Source organism: Pseudophryne corroboree, chromosome 8 (genome assembly GCF_028390025.1).
Source record: "Pseudophryne corroboree isolate aPseCor3 chromosome 8, aPseCor3.hap2, whole genome shotgun sequence".
Taxonomy (NCBI): Eukaryota; Metazoa; Chordata; class Amphibia; order Anura; family Myobatrachidae; genus Pseudophryne; species Pseudophryne corroboree.
The window spans coordinates 107,457,839-107,480,207 of NC_086451.1; the positions used below are offsets into that span (position 1 = coordinate 107,457,839).

The window sequence follows — 22,369 nt, forward strand, 5'->3', positions numbered from 1 at the left end:
CGTCTAGGAAAACTCCATATACTATGCAAGAATTATAAATATTTATATGCAATATGAAAAAGAGCAACCAGCAACCTTTTCATTAATAAAGCATAAATTATATAGGGAGAGAGCTCGATCCTTAAACATTTGTGCAGTGCTCAGACTCTTGCGATGTTGGCTTTATTTTATGGATTTCAGCTGAATGTTGATTTTTTTTTCTTTTTTTACATCTATTGAAATCAAAATGTGAGCATAAAACAAAGGTCTCTGTTTTGTGCGCACAGAGTATCTTAAAAGGTAATATGTAGATAATCTGAGATGTCTGTTGCACCTTTCGTAAACGTATCATGGAAAGTTCTGTGACTTTGTTGTATTTTTCACTTTCTTTTGAGCATTTAGGCCAGCTACACACAGGTAAATGCTGCGGCTCGGCGTCAGCAAGTGACAGGACCAATGTCTGATTTGGCCACACAGCTGGCTCGCCTTCCTGTCTGAAGTCGCAGAACGGGGAGGAGTTCATATGAAACCTCACACGGGGTAGCAGCTGATTTACCGATGGACACAATACAGTCATAATCCTGACACCCATTGACCGACAGTCAAAATAACGACAATCATTATGGTGACGTGTTCAAAATGCCGACATAGTCAGAATACAGACATTTGAAATGCTGACATGTCAAAATGCCAACATGCATTTTTGAGGAATTTGTGCCCCAAAACAGACTTGTTCATATTGTACCATCCCAGTGGACCTGGAGGGGGAATATAATAGTGTGCAGAGCGCAGCGAGGCACTGTGCCGAAGCATGGCGAGCGCAGTGAGGGGACGCGGTACACTTAGACGGTGTCCTTGTCGACATTGACACAAAAACTCACGTCGGTAATTTGATATTTCAGCATTTCAAATATCGGTATTCTGAATATGTCAGCATTTTGAACATGTCAGCATAATGAATGTCTGTATTTTGACCATCTCAGTATTTTGACTGTAGGCCAATGGCTGTTGGGATTATGACCGTCGGTAAATCATACTGAACCCCTCACACGTTCTGGTGTCACACATGCCTGCCCAGCAGTTACTTGTCTGTCCTGCATGCATGTGTGACAGTAATGGTTGTATGGACACGCAACACATGCAGTAGCAATGCCAAGATGCAGAATGTTCCCCTGACTGACAATGTAAAATTGATGTGATAATGAAATTGGGGACAGAGGCAACAATTTGTATAATGAAGGAGGTGGTGAGACAGGTAGGTTTAAGAGAAAGGACCTACTGAAAATAATATGTTTACCAAAAAAGTTGAGCAGAAAAACGTTTACCATAAAAACACATTTTTTTAACTCAGGTATATTATCCAGTGCAATAATGTATGAGCTTTGCTATATGCTAATGACCGAAAATATTTTATGTACACTATAAAGATATATTACTATAAAATGAAAGTATCAAATTATTAGTGTGTGTTATTAATATTCACTGTTTAGTTATTTTAAGTTATTGTATTTCTTATATATGGAATAGATTTTAATATGAGTTCCTTACCTCATACAGTATGTACTTGTTCTGTTTTTGTGAGGATTAATTTTAATTACTGCTGATACTGCAGAGTTTTGAGATGCCTTATAATTAATTGTATTAATTGATTAGAATATGCATTAATTTCTGAGCACTTTTAAAACCATAATACAATTAGAGGGCTTGTTAAATAACTGAAAAATAAAAAAAAAATGCAATATATTAAAATAGGATTTTAAATACCTACCGGTAAATCCTTTTCTTGTAGTACATAAGGGATATTGGGGACAGAATTAGTACAATGGGGTATAGATGGGGTCCAAAGGAGCCAGTGCACTTTACATTTCTTTAACTGGGTGTGCTGGCTCCTCCCCTCTATGCCCCCTCCCACAGGTAGTTATAGGTAAAACAGTGTCCGAAGGAGAAAGGACATACTAGAGAGAAGGAAACATGATAACAAAAAGTGTGTTGAGATTTTCACACCAGCACACCATAACAAAACCTGGCCACGGCTGGCAACAGAAAAACAGCAACAGCTGAACAGGAAACACATAACAGATAACATGCAGTCACCGCACGGAGGTGGGCGCCCAATATCCCTTATGGACTACGAGAAAAGGATTTACCAGTAAGTATTAAAATCCTATTTTCTCTAGCATCCATAAGGGATATTGGGGACAGAATTAGTACGCTGGGGATGTCCCAAAGCTTCCAGAATGGGCGGGAACGTACGGAGACTGCTGCAGCACCGCCTGCCCAAACTGGGTATCCTCTTTGGCCAGGGTATCAAATTTGTAGAATTTTACAAAAGTGTTCTTCCCCCGACCAGGTAGCGGCTCAGCATAGTTGTAAGGCCGAGACTCCACGGGCAGCCACCCAGGAAGAGCCCACTGACCTTGTAGAGTGGGCCTAGAGACTGAGGAACAGGTAAGGCTGCCGACACATAGGCCTGTTGGATAGTAAGCCTAATCCAACGAGCAATGGTCTGCTGTGAAGCAGGAAACCCTTTTTCTGCGCATCATAAAGCACGAACAAGGAATCCATCTTCCTGACCCGAGCTGTGAGCCTGACATAGATCTTCAAAGCACGCACAACAGCCAAAGACTCCGGAGGAGCCGAAACGTCAGAAAAGGATGGAACCACAATAGGTTGATTCAGGTGAAATGCGGAGACAACCTTCGGCAGGAACTGCTGTCTAGTCCGGAGCTCCGCTCTGTCTTCGTAAAAGACTAAGTATGGACTTTTACACGATAGGGCCCCCAATTCTGAGATACGTCTAGCAGAAGCCAGGGCCAATAACATCAGTGTCTTCCATGTGAGATACTTGTCTTCTACCGTCATCAGAGGCTCAAACCAGGAGGACTGTAGAAATTTCAACACTACATCCAAAGACCAGTGTGCCGTAGGCGGCACAAAGGGAGGTTGTATGTGGAGTACCCCTTGTAAGAAGATCTGAACTTCTGGCAACACAGCCAATTTCTTCTGAAAGAAAATTGAGAGAGCTGAAATCTGGACCTTAACGGAACCCAGACATATGCCTTTATCCACACCAGCCTGCAGGAAACGTAGGAAACATCCCAAGTGAAACTCCGCAGGCGGATACGTGTGCTCCTCACACCAAGAGACATATCTCCTCCAGATATGATGATAGTGTTTTGACGTCACAGGTTTTCTGGCTTGCACCATAGTGGCAATTAACTTTTTGGTAAGCCCTTTGTGAGCTAGGATGTTCCGCTCAACTTCCATGCCATCAAACGAAGCCACTGTAAGTCTGGATAGACGAACGGTCCTTGCTGAAGAAGATCCTTTCTTAGCGGCAGAGGCCAAGGGTCTTCTACGGACATGTCCAGAAGAGTTGCATACCATGCCCTTCTGGGCCAATCCAGCGCAATCAGGATTGCTTGTACTCTGTGATGTCTTATCTGCTGGAGCACCCTTGGGATCAACGGAATCGGAGGAAATAGGTAGACCAGCAGGTAGGGCCAAGGCGACGTCAGTGCGTCCACCGTACTCGCCTGAGGGTCTCTGGTTCGCGAGCAGTAGCAGCGTAGCTTCTTGTTGAGGCGAGACGTCATCATGTCGATCTGCGTGAATCTCCACCTGTCGACAATCTGTTGAAACACCGGAGGATGCAATCTCCACTCCTCTGGGTGGAGGTCGTGGCGACTCAGGAAGTCCGCTTCCCAGTTGTCCACTCATGGAATGAAAATTGCGGACAGCGCTCTTGCATTTCTTTCCGCCCATAGAAGTATTTTTGACACTTCTCGCATGCAGGCCCTGCTTTTTGTCCCTCCTCATCGGTTGATGTATGCCACTGCCGTGGCATTGTCCGACTGAACCTGGATCGCCTGATCCCTGAGTAGAGGGGAGGCCTGAATCACAGCATTGTAGATAGCCCAAAGTTCCAGAATGTTGATCGGAAGAAGGGCCTCTTGGGCAGACCACCTGCCCTGGAATTGCGCCCCTAGGGTGACAGCTCGCCATCCCCTCAGGCTCGCATCCGTCGTGAGGAGGATCCAATCCTGAATCCTGAAACGTCGACCTTCCAGCAGGTTGGAAGACTGTAACCACCACAGGAGTGAAACCTGGCCTGGGGTGACAGCTGAATCATTCGGTGCATCTGAAAATGTGAACCGGACCACTTGTTCAGGATGTCCAATTGGAAGGCTCTGGCATGGAACCTGCCAAACTGTATTGCCTCGTACGAGGCCACCATTTTTCCCAACAATTTTATGCAAAGATGGATGGAAACTCAAGCATGTTGGAGAACCATGCAAACCATCTCTTGAAGTGTTCTCACCTTACCTCTGGGAGGAACACTCTCTTAGCTACAGTATCCAGGATCATACCCAGAAACAGGTGCCTTTGAGACAGTTCCAGTTGAGACTTCTGTAAATTGAGGATCCACCCATGGTGAGACAGAAGTTGGACAGTGCGATCTATATGGAGCAGTAGAAGCTCCCTGGAACTTGCTTTTATCAGGAGATCGTCCAGGTAAAGGACAATGTTGACCCCCTGGACTCTGAGCTGGAACAGCATTTCCGCCATTACCTTCGTGAACACCCTCGGAGCTGTAGACAGGCCGAAAGGCAATGCCTGTAACTGGTAGTGATCATTCAATAGGGCGAACCGCAGCTAGGCCTGATGAGGAGGCCGAATAGGGATATGTAGGTAGTCGTCCTTGATATCCAGGGACACAAGGAATTCCTGTTGTTCCAGGCCTGCGATCACCGCTCTCAAAGATTTCATCTTGAATTTGAAAACCTTCAGGTAAAGATTCAAGGACTTCAGATTCAAAATGGGTCTCACAGACCCGTCTGGTTTTGGCACCACAAACAGATTGGAGTAGTAACCTTGTCCTCGCTGTAGCAGGGGTACTGGAACAATGACTTGTCGATGGGCAGTAATAGCGTAACACACACATTTTCTAAAACTGGTAAGCCTGATTTGAGAAATCATTGGGGAGGAGCACCGTCAAACTCCAGCTTGTAACCCTGAGAGATAAGGTCCCTTACCCAGGCATCTTGGCAGGAACCGTTCCAGATGTGGCTGTAGTGATGGAACCGAGCTCCCACCACGAGATCCCCTTGGGGTGGGCACCGTCATGCCGAAGTCTTTGTGGAAGCTGAACTGGTGCTCTGTTCCTGAGAGCCGGCAACGGCTGGTTTCTTAGGCTTACCTCTGGAGCCTCTAGCTGCATTGGAGGCACCCTTGGCCCTAGATCGAAATCTGGAGGACCGAAAGGACTGAGTAGACGGTCCCAGGTAGGTACGCCCAGCAGGCGGAGCCCCCGAAGGGAGAAATCTGGATTTCCCAGCAGTAGTCTTTGAGATCCGTGCGTCCAATTCACCTCCAAAGAGCCATTCACCTGTGAAGGGAAGAGATTCAACATTACGTTTGGAGTCAGCGTCTGCAATCCACTGACGCAACCATATGGCTATGCGCGCAGACATGGCCATAGCAGTGGTCCTAGCATTTATATTGCCAATTTCCTTAAGGGTGTCACAGAGGACTCTTGCCATGTCCTGCATGTGTTTTGACCTTGGTTACTACTGTAACTTTTCTAAAACACCCGAAAGACCCTCCTGAATCTGAGTAGTCCATGTATGAATGGCATGTGTCATCCAGCAACCAGCAATGACCGGCCTTTGAGCTACACCTGCAGCAGTGTAGATAGATTTTAGAGTGGTCTCTATTTTCCTATCCCCTGGGTCCTTTACAGTAAAAGAGCCCGTAGCAGGGAGCACTGACTTTTTAGAAAGGCGAGAGACTGAGACGTCTACAGCTGGAGATTCTTCCCAGAATTTCCTACTTTCAGGGGCAAATGGGAAGGTATTTAAAAACCATTTGGATACCTGAAATTTTATATCTGGATTTTTCCAGGCTAATTTAAATAAATCATCCACTTCTTTGGAATCAGGAAAAGTGACTGTCAATTTGTCTTGTGGGAGGAAGAATGACTGCCGATTAGTAGCGTCCTCAAGGGGGAGCTTTAACACATCCCGTATAGCCAATATGAGGGGTTCTATACCCTGTGTAGGGGTGGAATCCCCACTAATGGGGTCCCCATCATCCCCATTCACCTGTACATCATCATCAGAATCTGATAGGATTGCAGGTAAAGTACGTTTTTGTGCACCTGTAGCAGACAGTGGGAGGATGGGAAGCATCAGCCTTAGCAGTTATGTTACATACTGCTTGTTGCAGTTCTTGTGTTTTATTGGGATTGGCAGTGAGCCGAGATGACATATCCGACATCATAGTTTTTATAGCCCCCAGCCAGGAAGGCTCTGGACTCTCCCCATGTTATTATCAGCATTTTGTGATGACTGACTACAGTGCTCACATGAAATAGAGCCTGATGAATTAGGGGAGAATCTGGCATTACATACATTGCATGACTTCTGTTTCACCATAATGAAATACAGAAACAATACACATACAACACAGACTGAATATAAAACAAGCCTGCCCTATTGCATGTGAGAGGAGACACAGAAGAGAGGACACCAGCGCACCCAACGCTGTACAGCCCCAGTGAGACTATCGGCGTTTTTGTAGTACTATAAAACAGTGATACTGCAGTACAGATAATTCCCCAGGAATGTAAACTGTGCACTAATAGCAGCTCTCCCCCTCTACACCCGGTACCAGCGTTCCTGTGACCGTTTGGAGGAGCTGTATGAGGCGGCTGCTGCTTAGGCAGAGGAAGGCGCCAAAATGCCGCTGAGCCCGCTCTGATGTAGCTCCGCCCCACGCTATGGCGCCAGAGCTACTGATGAGATTTTTATACTGGCTATGTCTCCACAGGCTGTATAGCCTCACATAAATGCTTGGTACAACACACCTCCTGCCAGTCTCACGCAGGGGCACCCGCATGTCTCATCCATACGTCTGCCGCACAATGAACCGAGGGGCACCTGTTCTCACCACGACGATTACCTTCAGGTTCTGTTAGGCGTGTGCGGCAAGCTGTGGCAGCTAAGGCGCAGTGCCCCGCTGAAAAAAAACGCTCCTCAGGATGGTGGTCCTGCAGCGAAGAAGCGGCTCTGTACCTCATGAGGCCGGTGACCGTTTCCCCCCCTAACTCCCACGGCGCAGGTATGTTGTTGCCCAAACAGCATACCGAAACAAGCAACATTTTAAAAGAAATTGAAGAAAATGGAGTGCGCATCCTCTCCTGAGGGAACTTTTTTCTAAACTGCCTGTGGGAGAGGGCATAGAGGGGAGGTGTCAGCACACCCAGTTGAAGAAATTTAAAGTGAACTGGCTCCTTTGGACCCGTCTATACCACATCGTACTAATTCTGTCCCCAATATCCCTTATAGATGCTAGAGAAAGATAAGTTGGGAGAGTGAGGGAGGGAAAAAGAGAAAACTAAATAGAGACAGAGAGAGATAGGGAGAGAGAGAGAGAGAGAGAGAGGAAGAGAGATGGAGAGGACGAGAAAGAGAGGCGGAGGGAGAGAGGGGGGAAAGGGAGAGTAAGAGAGAGAGAGGGAGGGAGAGTGAGCTCCTTAGAGATAGAAACATATAATTTGAAGGCACATAAGAACCACTTGGCCCATCTAGTCTGCCCATGCATTGTCAGCAAAGAAGATGGATGCTAGCGGAGTTTCACGGGACCTGACGGCTCATTCATGCCAGGCATCTGCCACTGCGTGGCGTATTGAGGCGAGATGTATACAGACACAGCTGTAGCTGTTCACTAGTCAGTATAACCTGTGAGATGGCGAGAGGTTTTAACATGCTAAAGGGAAAAGGCTGCAAATATATTTAAAATTGTGCATTTATTTTAAATATATTCATTGCAAAGACCGATTGTATTTCATTTTACACAGCATACTAAAAACAGTATAATTCTCCTTTAAATAAATACTATTTATATTGTTTACTTAGTATGTATTTATCCTTTCGGGTATAGCAGTACTGTATTTTTAGCTTGTGAGTCAAATGTTTTGTGAGTGCTCTATTTTAGGTTTTTCATTTCTACTTTGTGTGTGATAGATGTGTGAATGCAAAGATGGTATTTTTTCACAGAGGTTTGAATTTGACACAAGTGTTTCTTCTTCCATAAACATCATACTCAACTTGATACATCAATGTTAAGGATTAAAGTACTGACCACTTCACTTGGTAGATTCTGGAGGTCATCGAAAGGAGTCTCCAAAGTGTTTGTGTCAACATTCAGAACCACCACATCTTCCAGACTCATAACTTTCACTTTCTGAAACCAGGAAACAAGGAAAAGGTTACAAACACCTAACACAAAGTAATTATGTCCTTAGCATGCGTGACGACGTTGACCACTGTATTGCAGATGATGCAATATTATTACTACTGATGTCACTGTCACTAAGTTTGCCTTTTATAAGCCTGTTTATCATACAATATGTTCTATCAATGTAGGTATGTTACATGTCAAATCAGAAATATGATTATTTCTTCAATAAAGGCCATTATAAATAATTGGCAATAATTTAATTAAAATAAAGATTCAGTGATCATGTTTGAACAAATGGGGTTATCCAGGTTGGTTCGCTCCTGCGATCCCCTGTGCAGTTTTCCGATAATTGGGAAACTGCGCATGCGCAGGATCCGTTCTGCACATGTGCAGAATGGGTCCTGCGATTACATCGCAATATTGCGAACGCCTCTGCCTGATTGACAGGCAGGGGCATTCGGGGGGTGAGATAGGGGCAAGCACTATTGCCAGAAGTGTTAAGGCCAAGGACTGCGCCGCAGTCAACGTTTGTAAGACGAGGCTTACTCAGCTTGCTGTCGCAGATGAACATTGCGACCGACGGTCACAATGTTTGATCCCACTGCGATCGCAAATGCAGCGAGGAGGTATATATACACCTGCTACTGCATTTGCATTGCTATGGATTGCATTTGCAAAGTGCAATTGAAATCCATGTGAAATGGGGGGTCAGAGTTTGCTAACTAATGTTTGCAAGGAGATTACAGGCTTTCCTACAAAATATGCATTGGTGGTAACCATTAAAAGGAAGCTATTTGTTTTCACAATACGTGATCTACATTAGTACCATGTTACAGATACCACAGTTGCCATTATTGTCTATGATAGTCTGATATATTAGAGCTGAACCAAGGCTGATATCCTATTAGCAGCACTCATTTTTCAGGCGTAAAAAAAGGGGCTAATATCGCAAATTTAGCCCGATACTCATTTTGACCATTGGGTTATACAAATGTAACGCTTTTTGTACAGCCAAAAAATGTCCAGTTTTTGGGCGCAAAACTCATGGGATCCAGGATAAGTACCCGGGCCCATGTGTTTTTGCAATTAAATAAACGGGTCCCTAAGGGTTGGTTATCAGGGATTTTGCTTCATGTGCCTATGGTACACGAAACATAATCCCAATAAGTATCGGCGTTTCAGGGATAATTGGATAGCCCCTGGGGGCTCCATTAGCCATGCTAATTTACCATGGCTAATTGGATAGCCCCCTTAATCCAAGGTTAAAGCTGTGAGCACCATCTTATTTATATTATGAGGCTTCTCGAATAAAAAAATATTTAAGAAAAAAATACTGATTTGTACTCGTACAACCAGAATGCCACGTGGCAGTGAGTGACCCACAATGACTGGTGTAGCAGAGTGACCTTTTTTTAAAATTTGCCTTCTATTTGCACCACTCGCTCTGTACCACCACGGGACCTGGCACGCCGAGAAGGGTTGTTTAGCGCGACGGTGGCAATAGCATGTGAGGACACATCTGCATGTGACTATCACCCATATAATCTAATACACAGGCAAGCGGAATTATTTTTAATGTGCCAGGGAAATGACAGAATTATCAAACGTCTATACCCGATTTTATTAGTAGTAGGCAATGGTTCTAGCCATTTCTCAGCTACAACTCTTTGGTGGGCCTCAAGTTATCTATAACTAAAAACACTACAGGTGACTTGTGGTGGATCAGGTCACTCATCCATTACGTCCACTGCTCAATGGGTGAAATTATCAAAAAGAACGGAGAAGAGCCCATGACATTGACAAACTAATGTGGTCAGCACCAGACCATACTACATGGCCTTGCATTTCATAGTTGGAAAGTCTAGGAAGAGCATTTGGGGTACACATACTAAAAGTTTGCCAGTGGATAAATATTACCAATCCAGCAGAAGAACCTGCATGTGCACATAATATAAGCCTTGCATTTTTCTACATAATAATCATAAGGTGTTGGACAATACAGTCCTGAGGTCAGTGGTTCTCAAACTGTGTCCGTGGCACCCTGGGGTGCTTCAGGGCACTTGCAGGGGTGCCTTGGGTTGGTGGTCCAGGACCAATTCAAATTATTTATGGTAAATGTAAAAGCAAAACCAGTGCTGGTGGCTGTCAATCATAAAACATATGGGCAAACAGAAGCAAATCTTATTCCTCACTGCACAACTGAACCTAAGGATGACATATAAACACAATTTACTTAATTTAATATTTATTTTCTAAATTTCTCAATAAGAAACTTTTGGCCTAGGGGTGCCTTGAAAAAAATTCTGATACTCTAGGGCATCGTGATTGGAAAATGATTAGGAACCACTGACTTAGGTACATTCATATAAACTGATGTAGAAGAAAACTGTAGCAACCAATGAGATGCAATCATTTTACTAGTGCTTCTGTCATCCTACATGTTCCCATTGTCTCAATAACTTGTATATATAATTGCTACAAACAACAAATAAATGTGATATTGAATGCATCTTTCTATTTTTAATGTATAGCATGTACATGTATGCATGTATATATGTATGTATGTATGTATGTATGTATGTATGTATGTATGTATAATACTTGATATTCAAAAGATCCTTGAAATGAATTAGCTGAAAACTGTTGTTATACTGTATAACTGATATATATTGTAGGAAGAAACACTAAATATTAACTTAAAATGTCCTCTGGTAAAGGTACACCCAGCCTGATAAATGCATAATTCGCACATTACTAATTTGCAATGCTAAGCAAAGTGATTCGATTTGATAATACAAGATAAGTGATATATAGCAATGCTGAGTCATCGTTGCCCCTTTGCAGCTAAGGATAAGTAGGACTTGTCCTGTACGTACAGAGAACCTCATAAGTGATCATGGCAAGTTCCACTTGTCCTTAGCACTGAAGGCATTCAACTAAGGATAAAACTATACTTACATGGCCCACACTAGTATTTACTGCAAGTGAGGGCCAGGGAGGAGGTGGAGATAATAATATTTTTGAGCAGGCTTGGAAAAGGGAGAGTGTGATCTCCCTAAGACTGTCGCTTACACATTTAGGAGCAACTTTGTTGAAAGAGGTCATCTCTTTCAAATGAGGTGACCCTAGTAGTTATTGTACACATACAATAATCCCCTACACCCAGGAACGGATCTAGACTTTTCTTTAGGGGGGGGCGGTTTACTGTTTAATCTTGACTCCTCCCATCTGCAATCCTAACTCCTCCTCCTCTCAATTCTGACTGAACTTTTTGAGTGAGACTGAGATAGAGCTTTGTGATTGTTCTATGTACATGTGACTGTGCTATGGGGTAATTGTATTTATTAGCCCTAGTACCCACACACCAGCAAGTGAGGGGCAAATGCTCTGTAACCCTTGCTCTCCTGGCTCCTCTGTGCTGCTGTGGTATAGGCTGCAGCACATCGTTCTGCCTCAGGCTCTCCCCGGAGAGCTCTCTTCTACTTAAAAGTGGGCGTGGCGATGACTGTGTTAGGGGGGGGGGGCGGTCGCCCCCTGCGCGCCCCCCCCCCTAGATCCGTCCCTGCCTTCACCTCATAAAAACAACAAGAGCGAGGAGATTGGGAGAGAGCACTAAAGTTGCTCAATCTCCTTCATACTGGATTATACAGACTCCTTCCATTGATTTGTGCACTTACTAATACCCTACCAACAGAAATAGTTAAGCTCTCCCCATTTTGATTTCAAGATTCAAGCTTTAAAAAGTAGACTGATGCCAAATCAAGAACCACAAAGTGTATTTTCTAAAAATTCTAAATCTTCTGAAATTAAAATAGATATAATTTGGTTGTGTGTCCCTCTAAACAATTTATTGATACTCATATTGGAATGTGACTAGCCTAGAAAATACAAAAATAGGCTCAGCACAGTGGTGAAAAAATAGGATTTTAATTACCTACCGGTAAATCCTTTTCTCGTAGTCCGTAGAGGATACTGGGGTCCACATTAGTACCATGGGGTATAGACGGGTCCACTAGGAGCCATGGGCACTTTAAGAATTTGATAGTGTGGGCTGGCTCCTCGATCTATGCCCCTCCTACCAGACTCAGTCTAGGAAACTGTGCCAGAGGAGACGGACATACTTTGAGAAGATAGAAAGGATAGTGGTGAGATTCCGAACCAGCACACACAAACTAGAGGACAGCCAAGCTAACCAAACTTTAAACCAGGAACAGCAACTGCTGAACCAACAACAAGTAACGGTGCAGGAATAAACGAAGCACTGGGTGGGCGCCCAGTATCCTCTACGGTCTACGAGAAAAGGATTTACCGGTAGGTAATTAAAATCCTATTTTCTCTTACATCATAGAGGATACTGGGGTCCACATGTGTACCATGGGGATGTACCAAAGTTCCCAAACCGGGTGGGAGAGTGCTGAGGTTCCTGCAGAACTGATTGACCAAACTGAAGGTCCTCAGAGACCAAAGTATCGAACTTTTAGAACTTAGCAAACGCGTTCAAACCTGACCAAGTAGCTGCTCGGCAGAGCTGTAAAGCCGAGACACCCGGGGGCAGCCGCCTAGGAAGAACCCACTGACCTAGTAGAGTGGGCCTGTACAGATTTTGGACATAGCAAATCTGCCATGGAATAAGTATGCTGGATAGTAAGCCTGATCCAGCGTGCAATTGTCTGCTTTGAAGCAGGACACCCAATTTTATTGGGATCATAGAGAAACAACTGCGAGTCAGATTTTCTGTGACGAGCTGTCCGCTTCACATAGATCTTCACAACATCCAAGGACCTTGATGTAGCAGAGGTGTCGGTAACCACCGAAACCACAATAGGTTGGTTGATATGAAACGCAGACACCACCCTTTGAAAGAAATTGCTAACGAGTTCTGAGTTCAGCTCTATCTTCATGAGAAATCAAATAGGGGCTTTTGTGAGACAACGCCCCCAGCTCCGACAAACGCCTTGCAGAAGCCAAGGCCAACAGTGTGACGGTCTTCCACGTAAAAAACTTGACATCAACGTCCTGTAAAGAATCAAACCATTCTGATTGCAGGAACTGCAACACCATGTTGAGATCCCAAGGTGCCGTGGGAGACACAAAGAGTGGTTGGATGTGCAGAACCCCCTTCAAAAATGTCTGATCCTCAGGGAGAGAAGCCAATTGTTTCTGGAAGAAAATTAATGATGCCAAAATCTGGACTTTAAAGGAGCCCAAACGTAGGCCAACATCCATACCTAACTGCGGAAAAAGGAGAAAACGTCCCAGTTGAAATTCCACTGCAGGAAATTTCCTGTTCTCACACCAAGAGACATATTTTTTCCAAATACGGTGGCAATGTTTAGACGTTACCCCCTTTCTGGCATGGATCAGGGTTGGAATAACCCTATCCGGGATTCCTTTCCGGGCTAGAATTTGACGCTCAACCTCCATGCCGTCAAATGTAGCCGTGGAAAGTCTTGATAGACGAACGGCCCCTGTTGTAGAAGGTCCTCGCGAAGAGGTAGAGGCCACTGGTCCTCTAGGAGCATCTCCGGTAGATCCGCGTACCAGGCCCTTCTTGGCCAGTCCGGAGCAATGAGAATTGCTTGACCCTTTTTCCTTTTTATTCTTTTGAGAATTTTTGGGATCAATGGAAGTGGTGGAAACACATACACCATCTGGTAGACCCATGGAGTCACCGGAGCATCCACCCCCACTGCTTGTGGGTCTCTCGACCTGGAACAATACCGCTTGAGCTTCTTGCTGAGACAAGAGGCCATCATGTCGATTTGTGGCATTCCCCACCGACGTGTCAAGCACCCGAACACCTCCGGGTAAAGGCCCCACTCTCCTGGGTAGAGGTCATGTCTGCTGAGGTAGTCTGCTTCCCAGTTGTCTACTCCCGGGATGAAGATTGCCGACAACTTGTGCCACTGCCTGTCTTTCCGGCCAGAGGAGAATCCTTGTCACCTCTGACATCGCTGCTCTGCTCTTCGTTCCTCCCTATTGGTTTATGTACAGTACCGCCGTCACATTGTCCGACTGAACCTGAATGGCCTAATCTTGAAGAAGATGTGATGCCTGTAGAAGGGCGTTGTATATGGCCCTTAGTTCCAGAATGTTGATTGGAAGGATGGTTTCCTGTTTTGACCATTTTCCTTGGAACTGTTCCCCTTGTGTGACTGCTCCCCAACCTCTGAGGCTTGCGTCTGTGGTTAGCAGAATCCAATTTTGAATCCCGAACCTTTGGCCCTCGGTCAGGTAAGAAGTCTAAAGCCACCACAAAAGAGAAATCCTGGCTTTTGGCGACAGACGGATCCTCTGGTGAATGTGAAGATGCGATCCGGACCATTTGTCCAACATATCCAGCTGGAAGGGCCTTGTGTGAAACCTTCCATACTGCAGTGCCTCGTAAGAGGCTACCATCTTCCCCGGGAGGCAAATGCATAGATGCACGATATCCGGTTTGGTTTTAGAACATCCCGCACTTCTGTGCCTCCATATCCAGTATCATCCCCAGGAACGGAAACCTCTGTGTTGGTTCCAGATGAGATTTTGGTAGGTTCAGAATCCACCCGTGATCCTGGAGTAGTCGGGTTGAGAGGGCAATGTTGTCCAACTACCTCTCCCTGGATGGTGCTTTTATCAGCAGATTGTCCAGGTACGGTATTATGTTCACTACTTGTTTGCGGAGGAGATACATCATCTCTGCCATTACCGTGGTGAACACCATCGGTGCCGTAGAGAGGCCAAATGGCAGGGCCTGGAACTGGTAGTGACAGTCCTGTAATGCAAACCTTAGATAAGACTGATGAGGCGGCCAAATCGGAATATGAAGGTATGCATCCTTGATATCTAGAGACACCAAGAATTCCCCCTCCTACAGACCTGAGATCACCGCTCTCAGAGATTCCATCTTGAACTTGAACACCCGTAAGTACGGGTTCAACGACTTGAGGTTTAAAATGGACCTTACCGAACCGTCCGGTTTTGGTACCACAAACAGGTTGCAATAATAACCTTTGTTTTGCAGTTGAAGTTGAACTGGAACAATGACCTGAGTCTGTACCAGTTTTTGAATTGCTTTCTGTAAAGTCATACTTGCTTCTTGAGAAGCTGGTAAGCCTGATTTGGAATCTGTGAGGTGGGAGTTCCTGAAACTGTCTGTAGCCCTGGGCGATAAGATCTTTGACCCAGGGATCCTGGCATGATGTTGCCCATATGTGACTGAAATATTTTAAATCGGGCTCCCACCTGCCTGTCTTACAGGCAGTGCAGACCACCGTCATGCTGAAGTCTTAGAGGAAGCAGAGCCGGGGTTCTGTTCCTGTGTACCTGCAGTTGCTGGTTTTTTGGTTTTACCTCTACTGCCCTTGAAGGCCGTAGAAGAACCTTTGGTTTTATTTTAAAATGTTGCCATCCGAAAGGACTGCAGCATTGGAGTAGGTTTTCCTAGCTGGGGAAGCTGCAGAAGGAAGGTATGTAGACTTATCCGCTGTAGCCTTGGAAATCCACGTTTCTAGTTCAGCTCCAAACAGGGCCTCACCTGAATGGTAGGTTTTCCACGCCATTCCTGGAATCCGCGTCCGCAATCCACTGGCGTAGCCATAGGCCCCTGTGTGCTGACACTGCCATGGCGGTGTTGCGTGCATTGAGCAATCCTATTTCTTTTATGGCCTCTACCATAACATTTGCAGAGTCCTGTATATGCTGTAGGAGTAAAACTATCTCTCCCATGGATAAGGAATCTAACTCGTCAATTAGATTTCCTGATCATTTTGCAATGGCCCTAGTGATCCATGCACAAGCAATAGTGGGTCTCTGGTCCACCCCAGCAGCTGTGTACAGGGATTAGAGAATGTTCTCAATTTTGTGGACAGCCGTGTCCTTTAAGGAGGCTGCCCCAGGGACAGGTAAGACTATCTTACGTGACAACCTAGATAACGATGCGTCAACAATCGGTGGGTTTTCCCATGTTTTCCTATGATCCTGAGGGAAAGGGAAGGATGTGAGTAATCTCTTAGGGATCTGAAACTTTTTATCAGGATTAACCCAGATTTCCTCAAACAGAGAATTCAACTCTTTTGATGCAGAAAAAGTAGCCGAGAATTTATTTTTTACATTAAAATAAGACACGTCACCCTCTTTTGTCACCTTATCAGGAGTTTGCAGAACGTCTCTAATAGCTTCTATCAGAGCCTGTACTCCCTGTGACAGAGCTGCATATCCCCCCCTCCCCCACTGAGTCTACCTCATCCTCCTCTGTGTCTGTCACATCGTCATCACTGCCAGTCTGCAGGATCTGGGCCAGTGTACGCTTTTGTGGACAAATGGCAGGGGTCTGAGACGCTGGTATGGGAAATGAATCTCTATTCATCAGGTCATCCACAGATTGTCTTAAGTATTGCGTCTCTTTCTCATTCTGGGATAATTTATTAGAAATATTCGAAATCATCCCTTTTAGAGAATCCAACCATGCTGGTTCGGATCCACTAGACTGAGAATGAGAACTATCCTGAGTACATTGTAGTGATCCCCCGGGGAAGAAAAGCACTCTGCCGTGCATGAAACACACTCCTTAAACATTGTAATGTGAAGTGTACACACACACACACACAGGAGAAAAAAAGTTAACCCCACACAGAGCCCTTCTAGAGAGAAACAGAGTAAGATGGAGCCAGCCACACAGCGCTCTTCTGCTAAAGCTTAAGCCTTGCTGGGTCGCAGACTAAGTACACTTAATAGGGTATCAGTACTCTTATACTGCTCCCCCCCTTCCTATAACCCCCTGGTACCGTTGAGGTAATCTGGAGTCCTTCTGGAGGAGCTGCGCTTCTCTAGCAGTCTGCACAGTGAGAGCTGTAGAGGGAAAATGGCGCTGGTGAGCCACTGGATCCGCTCATAGTGAAGCCCCGCCCCCTTAATGGCGCACTGTCTTCACGGTTTTTTATACTGGCTGAGGTTTATAATGTGCTTTACAGTGGGTTAGAGCTCCTGTAAGCTGCTGCCAGTGTGGAGATTTTGTATTTTAAGGCTTCAGCTTGCCCTTCACAGCGGGACACACATAATAGGCCTCTGAAACATGGAGCCGCAGCCTGCCTGTCAGCGTTGTGTCTCCATACCCTTATGCCGCCATCACCGCCGGTGACCCGCTAACCGGGACACCGGCTTTCTACTCACCACTCTTCTCACTTCTGGATCTGTTAGGGGTAGTGGCATGCTGCGGGAATGTACGCTCGCCGTGGTAGGGCTTGCGAATAGTTCCCTCAGGAACTCAGTGTCCTGTCAGCGGGGAACGGGACCATTAACCATATGAGAGTTTGGGCCGTTCCTCCCTTCCTAAGTCCCACAACACAGGCAGTCTGGTGCCAACCAGACCTGCCTGAAAATAACAAATAGAAAAATAATCTCCTCCAGGCACATTTTCTAGACTGAGTCTGGTAGGGGGGCCATAGAGGGAGTAGCCAGTCCACATTATCAAATTCTTAAAGTGCCCATGGCTCCTAGTGGACCCGTTTATACCCCATGGTACTAATGTGGACCCCAGTATCCTCTAGAACATAAGAGAAAAAATAAGATTTTAAACCTACCAGTAAATCTTTTTCTCCTAGTCCGCAGAGGATGCTGGGGACTCCTTAAGGACCATGGGGTATAGACGGGCTCCGCAGGAGACATGGGCACCTAAAATAACTTTCTAGTATGGTGTGCACTGGCTCCTCCCTCTATGCCCCTCCTCCAGACCTCAGTTAGAGAACTGTGCCCAGAGGAGATGGACAATACGAGGAAAGTATTTTGTCAATCTAAGGGCAAGATTCATACCAGCCCACACCAATCATACCATATAATCTGGAACATACATAACCAGTTAACAGTATGAACAAACAACAGTATCGGTCCAAGACCGATTCTAACTGTAACATAACCCTTATGTAAGCAATAACTATATACAAGTCTTGCAGATTTTCCGCACTGGGACGGGCGCCCAGCATCCTCTACGGACTAGGAGAAAAAGATTTACAGGTAGGTTTAAAATCTTATTTTCTCTTACGTCCTAGAGGATGCTGGGGACTCCGTGAGGACCATGGGGTTTATACCAAAGCTCCCAATCGGGCGGGAGAGTGCGGATGACTCTGCAGTACCGACTGAGCAAATGCTAGGTCCTCATCAGCCAGGGTATCAAACTTGTAGAATTTAGCAAAAGTGTTCGACCCCGACCAAGTTGCTGCTCGGCAAAGCTGTAATGCCGAGACGCTCCGGGCTGCCGCCCAAGAAGAGCCCACCTTCCTAGTGGAATGGGCCTTTACTGAATGCGGTAACGGCAATCCAGCCGTAACATAAGCCTGCTGAATCGTGTTACAGATCCAGCGAGCAATAGTCTGCTTCGAACCATACAGGACAAACAATGCATCTGTTTTCCTAATTCTAGCCGTCCTGGCTACATACATTTTTAAGGCCCTGACTACATCCAGGGACATGGAATCCTCCAAGTCACTCGTAGCCACAGGCACCACTATAGGTTGGTTCATTTGAAAGGAAGACACCACCTTGGGTAAAAATTGAGGACGAGTCCTCAATTCCGCTCTATCCACATGAAAAATCAAGTAAGGGCTCTTGTAAGACAAGGCTGCCAATTCTGACACACGCCTCGCAGATGCCAAGGCTAACAACATGACCACCTTCCAGGTGAGAAATTTTAACTCCACCGTTTTAAGGGGTTCAAACCATTGTGATTTAAGGAACTGCAACACCACGTTCAGGTCCCATGGTGCCACTGGGGGCACAAAAGGAGGCTGGATGTGCAGTACTCCTTTTACAAAAGTCTGGACTTCTGGAAGAAAAGCCAATTCCTTCTGAAAGAATATTGACAAAGCCGAAATCTGTACTTTAACAGAGCCTAACTTTAGGCCCATATCCACTCCTGTCTGTAGGAAGTGGAGAAAACGACCCAGATGGAAATCTTCCGTAGGAGCATTCTTGGTTTCACACCAAGAGACATATTTCTGCCAGATACGGTGATAATGTTTTGCCGTCACCTCCTTCCTAGCCTTTATTAGAGTAGGTATGACCTCCTCCGGAATACCCTTCTCCGCTAGGATCAGGCGTTCAACCGCCATGCCGTCAAACGTAACCACGGTAAGTCTTGGAACAGACAGGGCCCCTGTTGTAACAGGTCCTCTCTAAGAGGAAGAGGCCAAGGATCTTCTGTGAGCATCTCCTGAAGATCTGAGTACCAGGCCCTTCGAGGCCAGTCTGGAACAATGAGTATTGTCTGTACTCTTTTTCGTCTTATGATCCTCAACACTTTTGTGATGAGAGGAAGCGGAGGAAACACATAGACTGACTGGAACACCCATGGCGTTACCAGAGCGTCTACTGCTATTGCCTGAGGGTCCCGGGACCTGGCACAATACCTCCAAAGCTTCTTGTTGAGGCGTGACGCCATCATGTCTATTTGAGGAACTCCCCAGAGACCCGTTATCTCTGCAAAGACTTCTTGATGAAGTCCCCACTCTTCTGGATGGAGATCGTGTCTGCTGAGGAAGTCTGCTTCCCAGTTGTCCACTCCCGGAATGAAGACAGCTGACAGAATGCTTACGTGATTTTCCGCCCAGCGAAAAATCCTGGTGGCTTCCGCCATCGCGACTCTGCTTCTTGTCCCGCCTTGGCGGTTCACATGAGCTACTGCTGTGGCATTGTCTGATTGAATCAGAACCGGTAGGTTGCGAAGAAGATTCTCCGCTTGTCGAAGGCCGTTGTATATGGCCCTTAGCTCCAACACGTTGATGTGTAGACAGGACTCCTGGTCTGACCATAGTCCCTGAAAATTTCTTCCTTGGGTGACTGCTCCCCATCCTCGGAGGCTCGCGTCCCTGGTTACTAGGATCCAGTCCTGAATGCCGAACCTGCGACCCCCTAGAAGATGAGCACTTTGTAGCCACCATAGAAGAGACACCCTGGCCCTGGGGGACAGTGTTATTTTTTGATGTAATTGTAGATGGGACCCGGACCATTTGTCCAGAAGATCCCATTGAAACGTCCTTGCATGGAACCTGCCGAAGGGAATGGCCTCGTAAGTTGCCACCATTTTCCCCAGAACCCGAGTGCATTGATGAGCTGACACTCTTTTCGGCTTTAGTATTTCTCGGACCATGTTCTGGAGGTTCTGGACTTTTTCCAACGGGAGGAAAACTTTCTTTTGTTCCGTGTCCAGTATCATGCCTAGGAACGGTAGTCGAGTTGTCGGAACCAACTGTGACTTTGGTAGATTGAGAATCCACCCATGTTGTTGAAGCACTCTCTGAGAGAGTGACACGTTCTCCAGTAATTGCTCTCTTGATCTCGCTTTTATCAGGAGATCGTCCAAGTATGGGATAATTGTGACTCCTCGCTTGCGCAGGATCACCATCATTTCCACCATTATCTTGGTGAAAATCCTCGGGGCCGTGGACAGCCTAAATGGCAACGTCTGAAACTGATAATGACAATCCTGTACCGCGAATCTCAGGTACTCCTGATGAGAGGGATAAATGGGGACATGAAGGTAAGCATCCTTTATGTGCAGTGACACCATAAAATCCCCCCCTTCCAGGCAGGCTACCACCGTTCGGAGCGATTCCATCTTGAATTTGAATCTTTCAGGTACAGGTTCAGGGATTTTAGGTTTAAAATGGGCCTTACCGAACCATCCGGCTTCGGAACCACAAATAGGGTTGAATAATACCCTTTTCCCTGTTGGCTCAGGGGAACCCTGATAATCACTCGCTGTTGACACAGCATTTGAATTGCAGCTAGCACTACTTCCCGCTCTGGGGTAGAAGCTGGTAAGGCCAACTTGAAAAATCGGCATGGGGCACCTCTTCGAATTCCAGCTTGTAGCCCTGGGAGACTATTTCTATCACCCAAGGGTCCACGTCTGACTGAACCCAGACTTGGCTGAATAGTCGAAGGCGTGCCCCCACCTGTGCGGACTCCCGCAGGGGAGCCCCAGCGTCATGCGGTAGACTTAGCAGAAGCCGGGGAGGACTTCTGCTCTTGGGAACCAGCTGCAGCAGGTGTCCTCTTGCCTCTACCCTTATCTCTGGCGAGGAAAGAGGAGCCCCAACCTCTTCTGGATCTACGCGACCGAAAGGACTGCATCTGATATTGTGGGGGTTTCTTTTGCTGTTGGGGAACAAAAGGTAAAAAGGTCGACTTACCCGCGGTAGCTGTATAGATCAGGTCCGCGAGGCCGTCCCCAAACAATACATCACCTTTGTAAGGTAAAACCTCCATATGCCTTTTTGAGTCTGCATCCCCCGTCCATTGGCGGATCCATAAGGCTCCTTTTGCCGAAATAGCCATAGCATTGGCTCTTGAACCCAGTAAACCAATGTCTCTTTGAGCGTCCCTCATATATAAGACTGCGTCCTTAATATGAGCTAATGTTAACAAAATTGTATCCCTATCTAGGGTATCAAGGTCAGCTGACAGTGTATCCGTCCAAGCTGCTACTGCACTACATACCCATGCCAACGCAATTGCCGGTCTAAGCAAAGTACCAGTATGAGTGTAGATAGACTTTAGTGTAGTCTCTTGCCTTCGGTCCGCAGGATCCTTGAGGGCCGCTGTGTCAGGGGACGGTAGCGCCACCTTCTTGGAAAGGCGTGTTAAGGCTTTGTCCACTGTGGGAGAGGATTCCCAACGTACCCTGTCCCGTGTAGGGAAAGGGTACGCCTTAAGAACCTTTTTGGGAATCTGCAGTTTCTTATCTGGAGTTTCCCATGCTTTTTCACATAACTCATTAATTTCATGGGAAGGAGGAAAGTTTATAACTTGTTTCTTTCCCTTAAACATGTGTATCCTCGTGTCGGGCACCGAGGGCTCATCAGTGATATGTAACACATCTTTTATTGCAATAATCAAGCACTGAATACTTTTTGTCACCCTGGGGTGCAATCTTGCTTCATCATAGTCGACACTGGAATCAGAGTCCGTGTCGGTATCTGTGTCCCTTATTTGTGAGAAGGGAGGTTTCTGGGACCCCGACGGGTCCTGTGAGTCGGTATAATCCGTAGATTGATTACCTGCCGACGCACTGGACTCTGCTTTGTCCAGTCTTTTATGCAGTGAAGCTACACTAGCATTTAACATATGCCACATATCCATCCAATCCTGAGTCGGCACCGCCGACTGA

General features: G+C 46.1%; 1 protein-coding gene across 4 annotated transcripts in view; it reads right to left on the reverse strand.

Annotated features, from left to right (window-relative positions):
• The window catches only part of DENND1A (DENN domain containing 1A), a 1,299,692-nt gene that overhangs the window by 420,636 nt on the left and 856,687 nt on the right, over positions 1–22,369 (reverse strand). For all 4 annotated transcript variants that reach the window (XM_063936848.1, XM_063936849.1, XM_063936850.1 and 1 more), the window contains exon 12: positions 8,125–8,226. In XM_063936848.1, the coding sequence (XP_063792918.1) occupies positions 8,125–8,226 (102 nt within the window). The remainder of the gene's footprint in view (positions 1–8,124; positions 8,227–22,369) is intronic.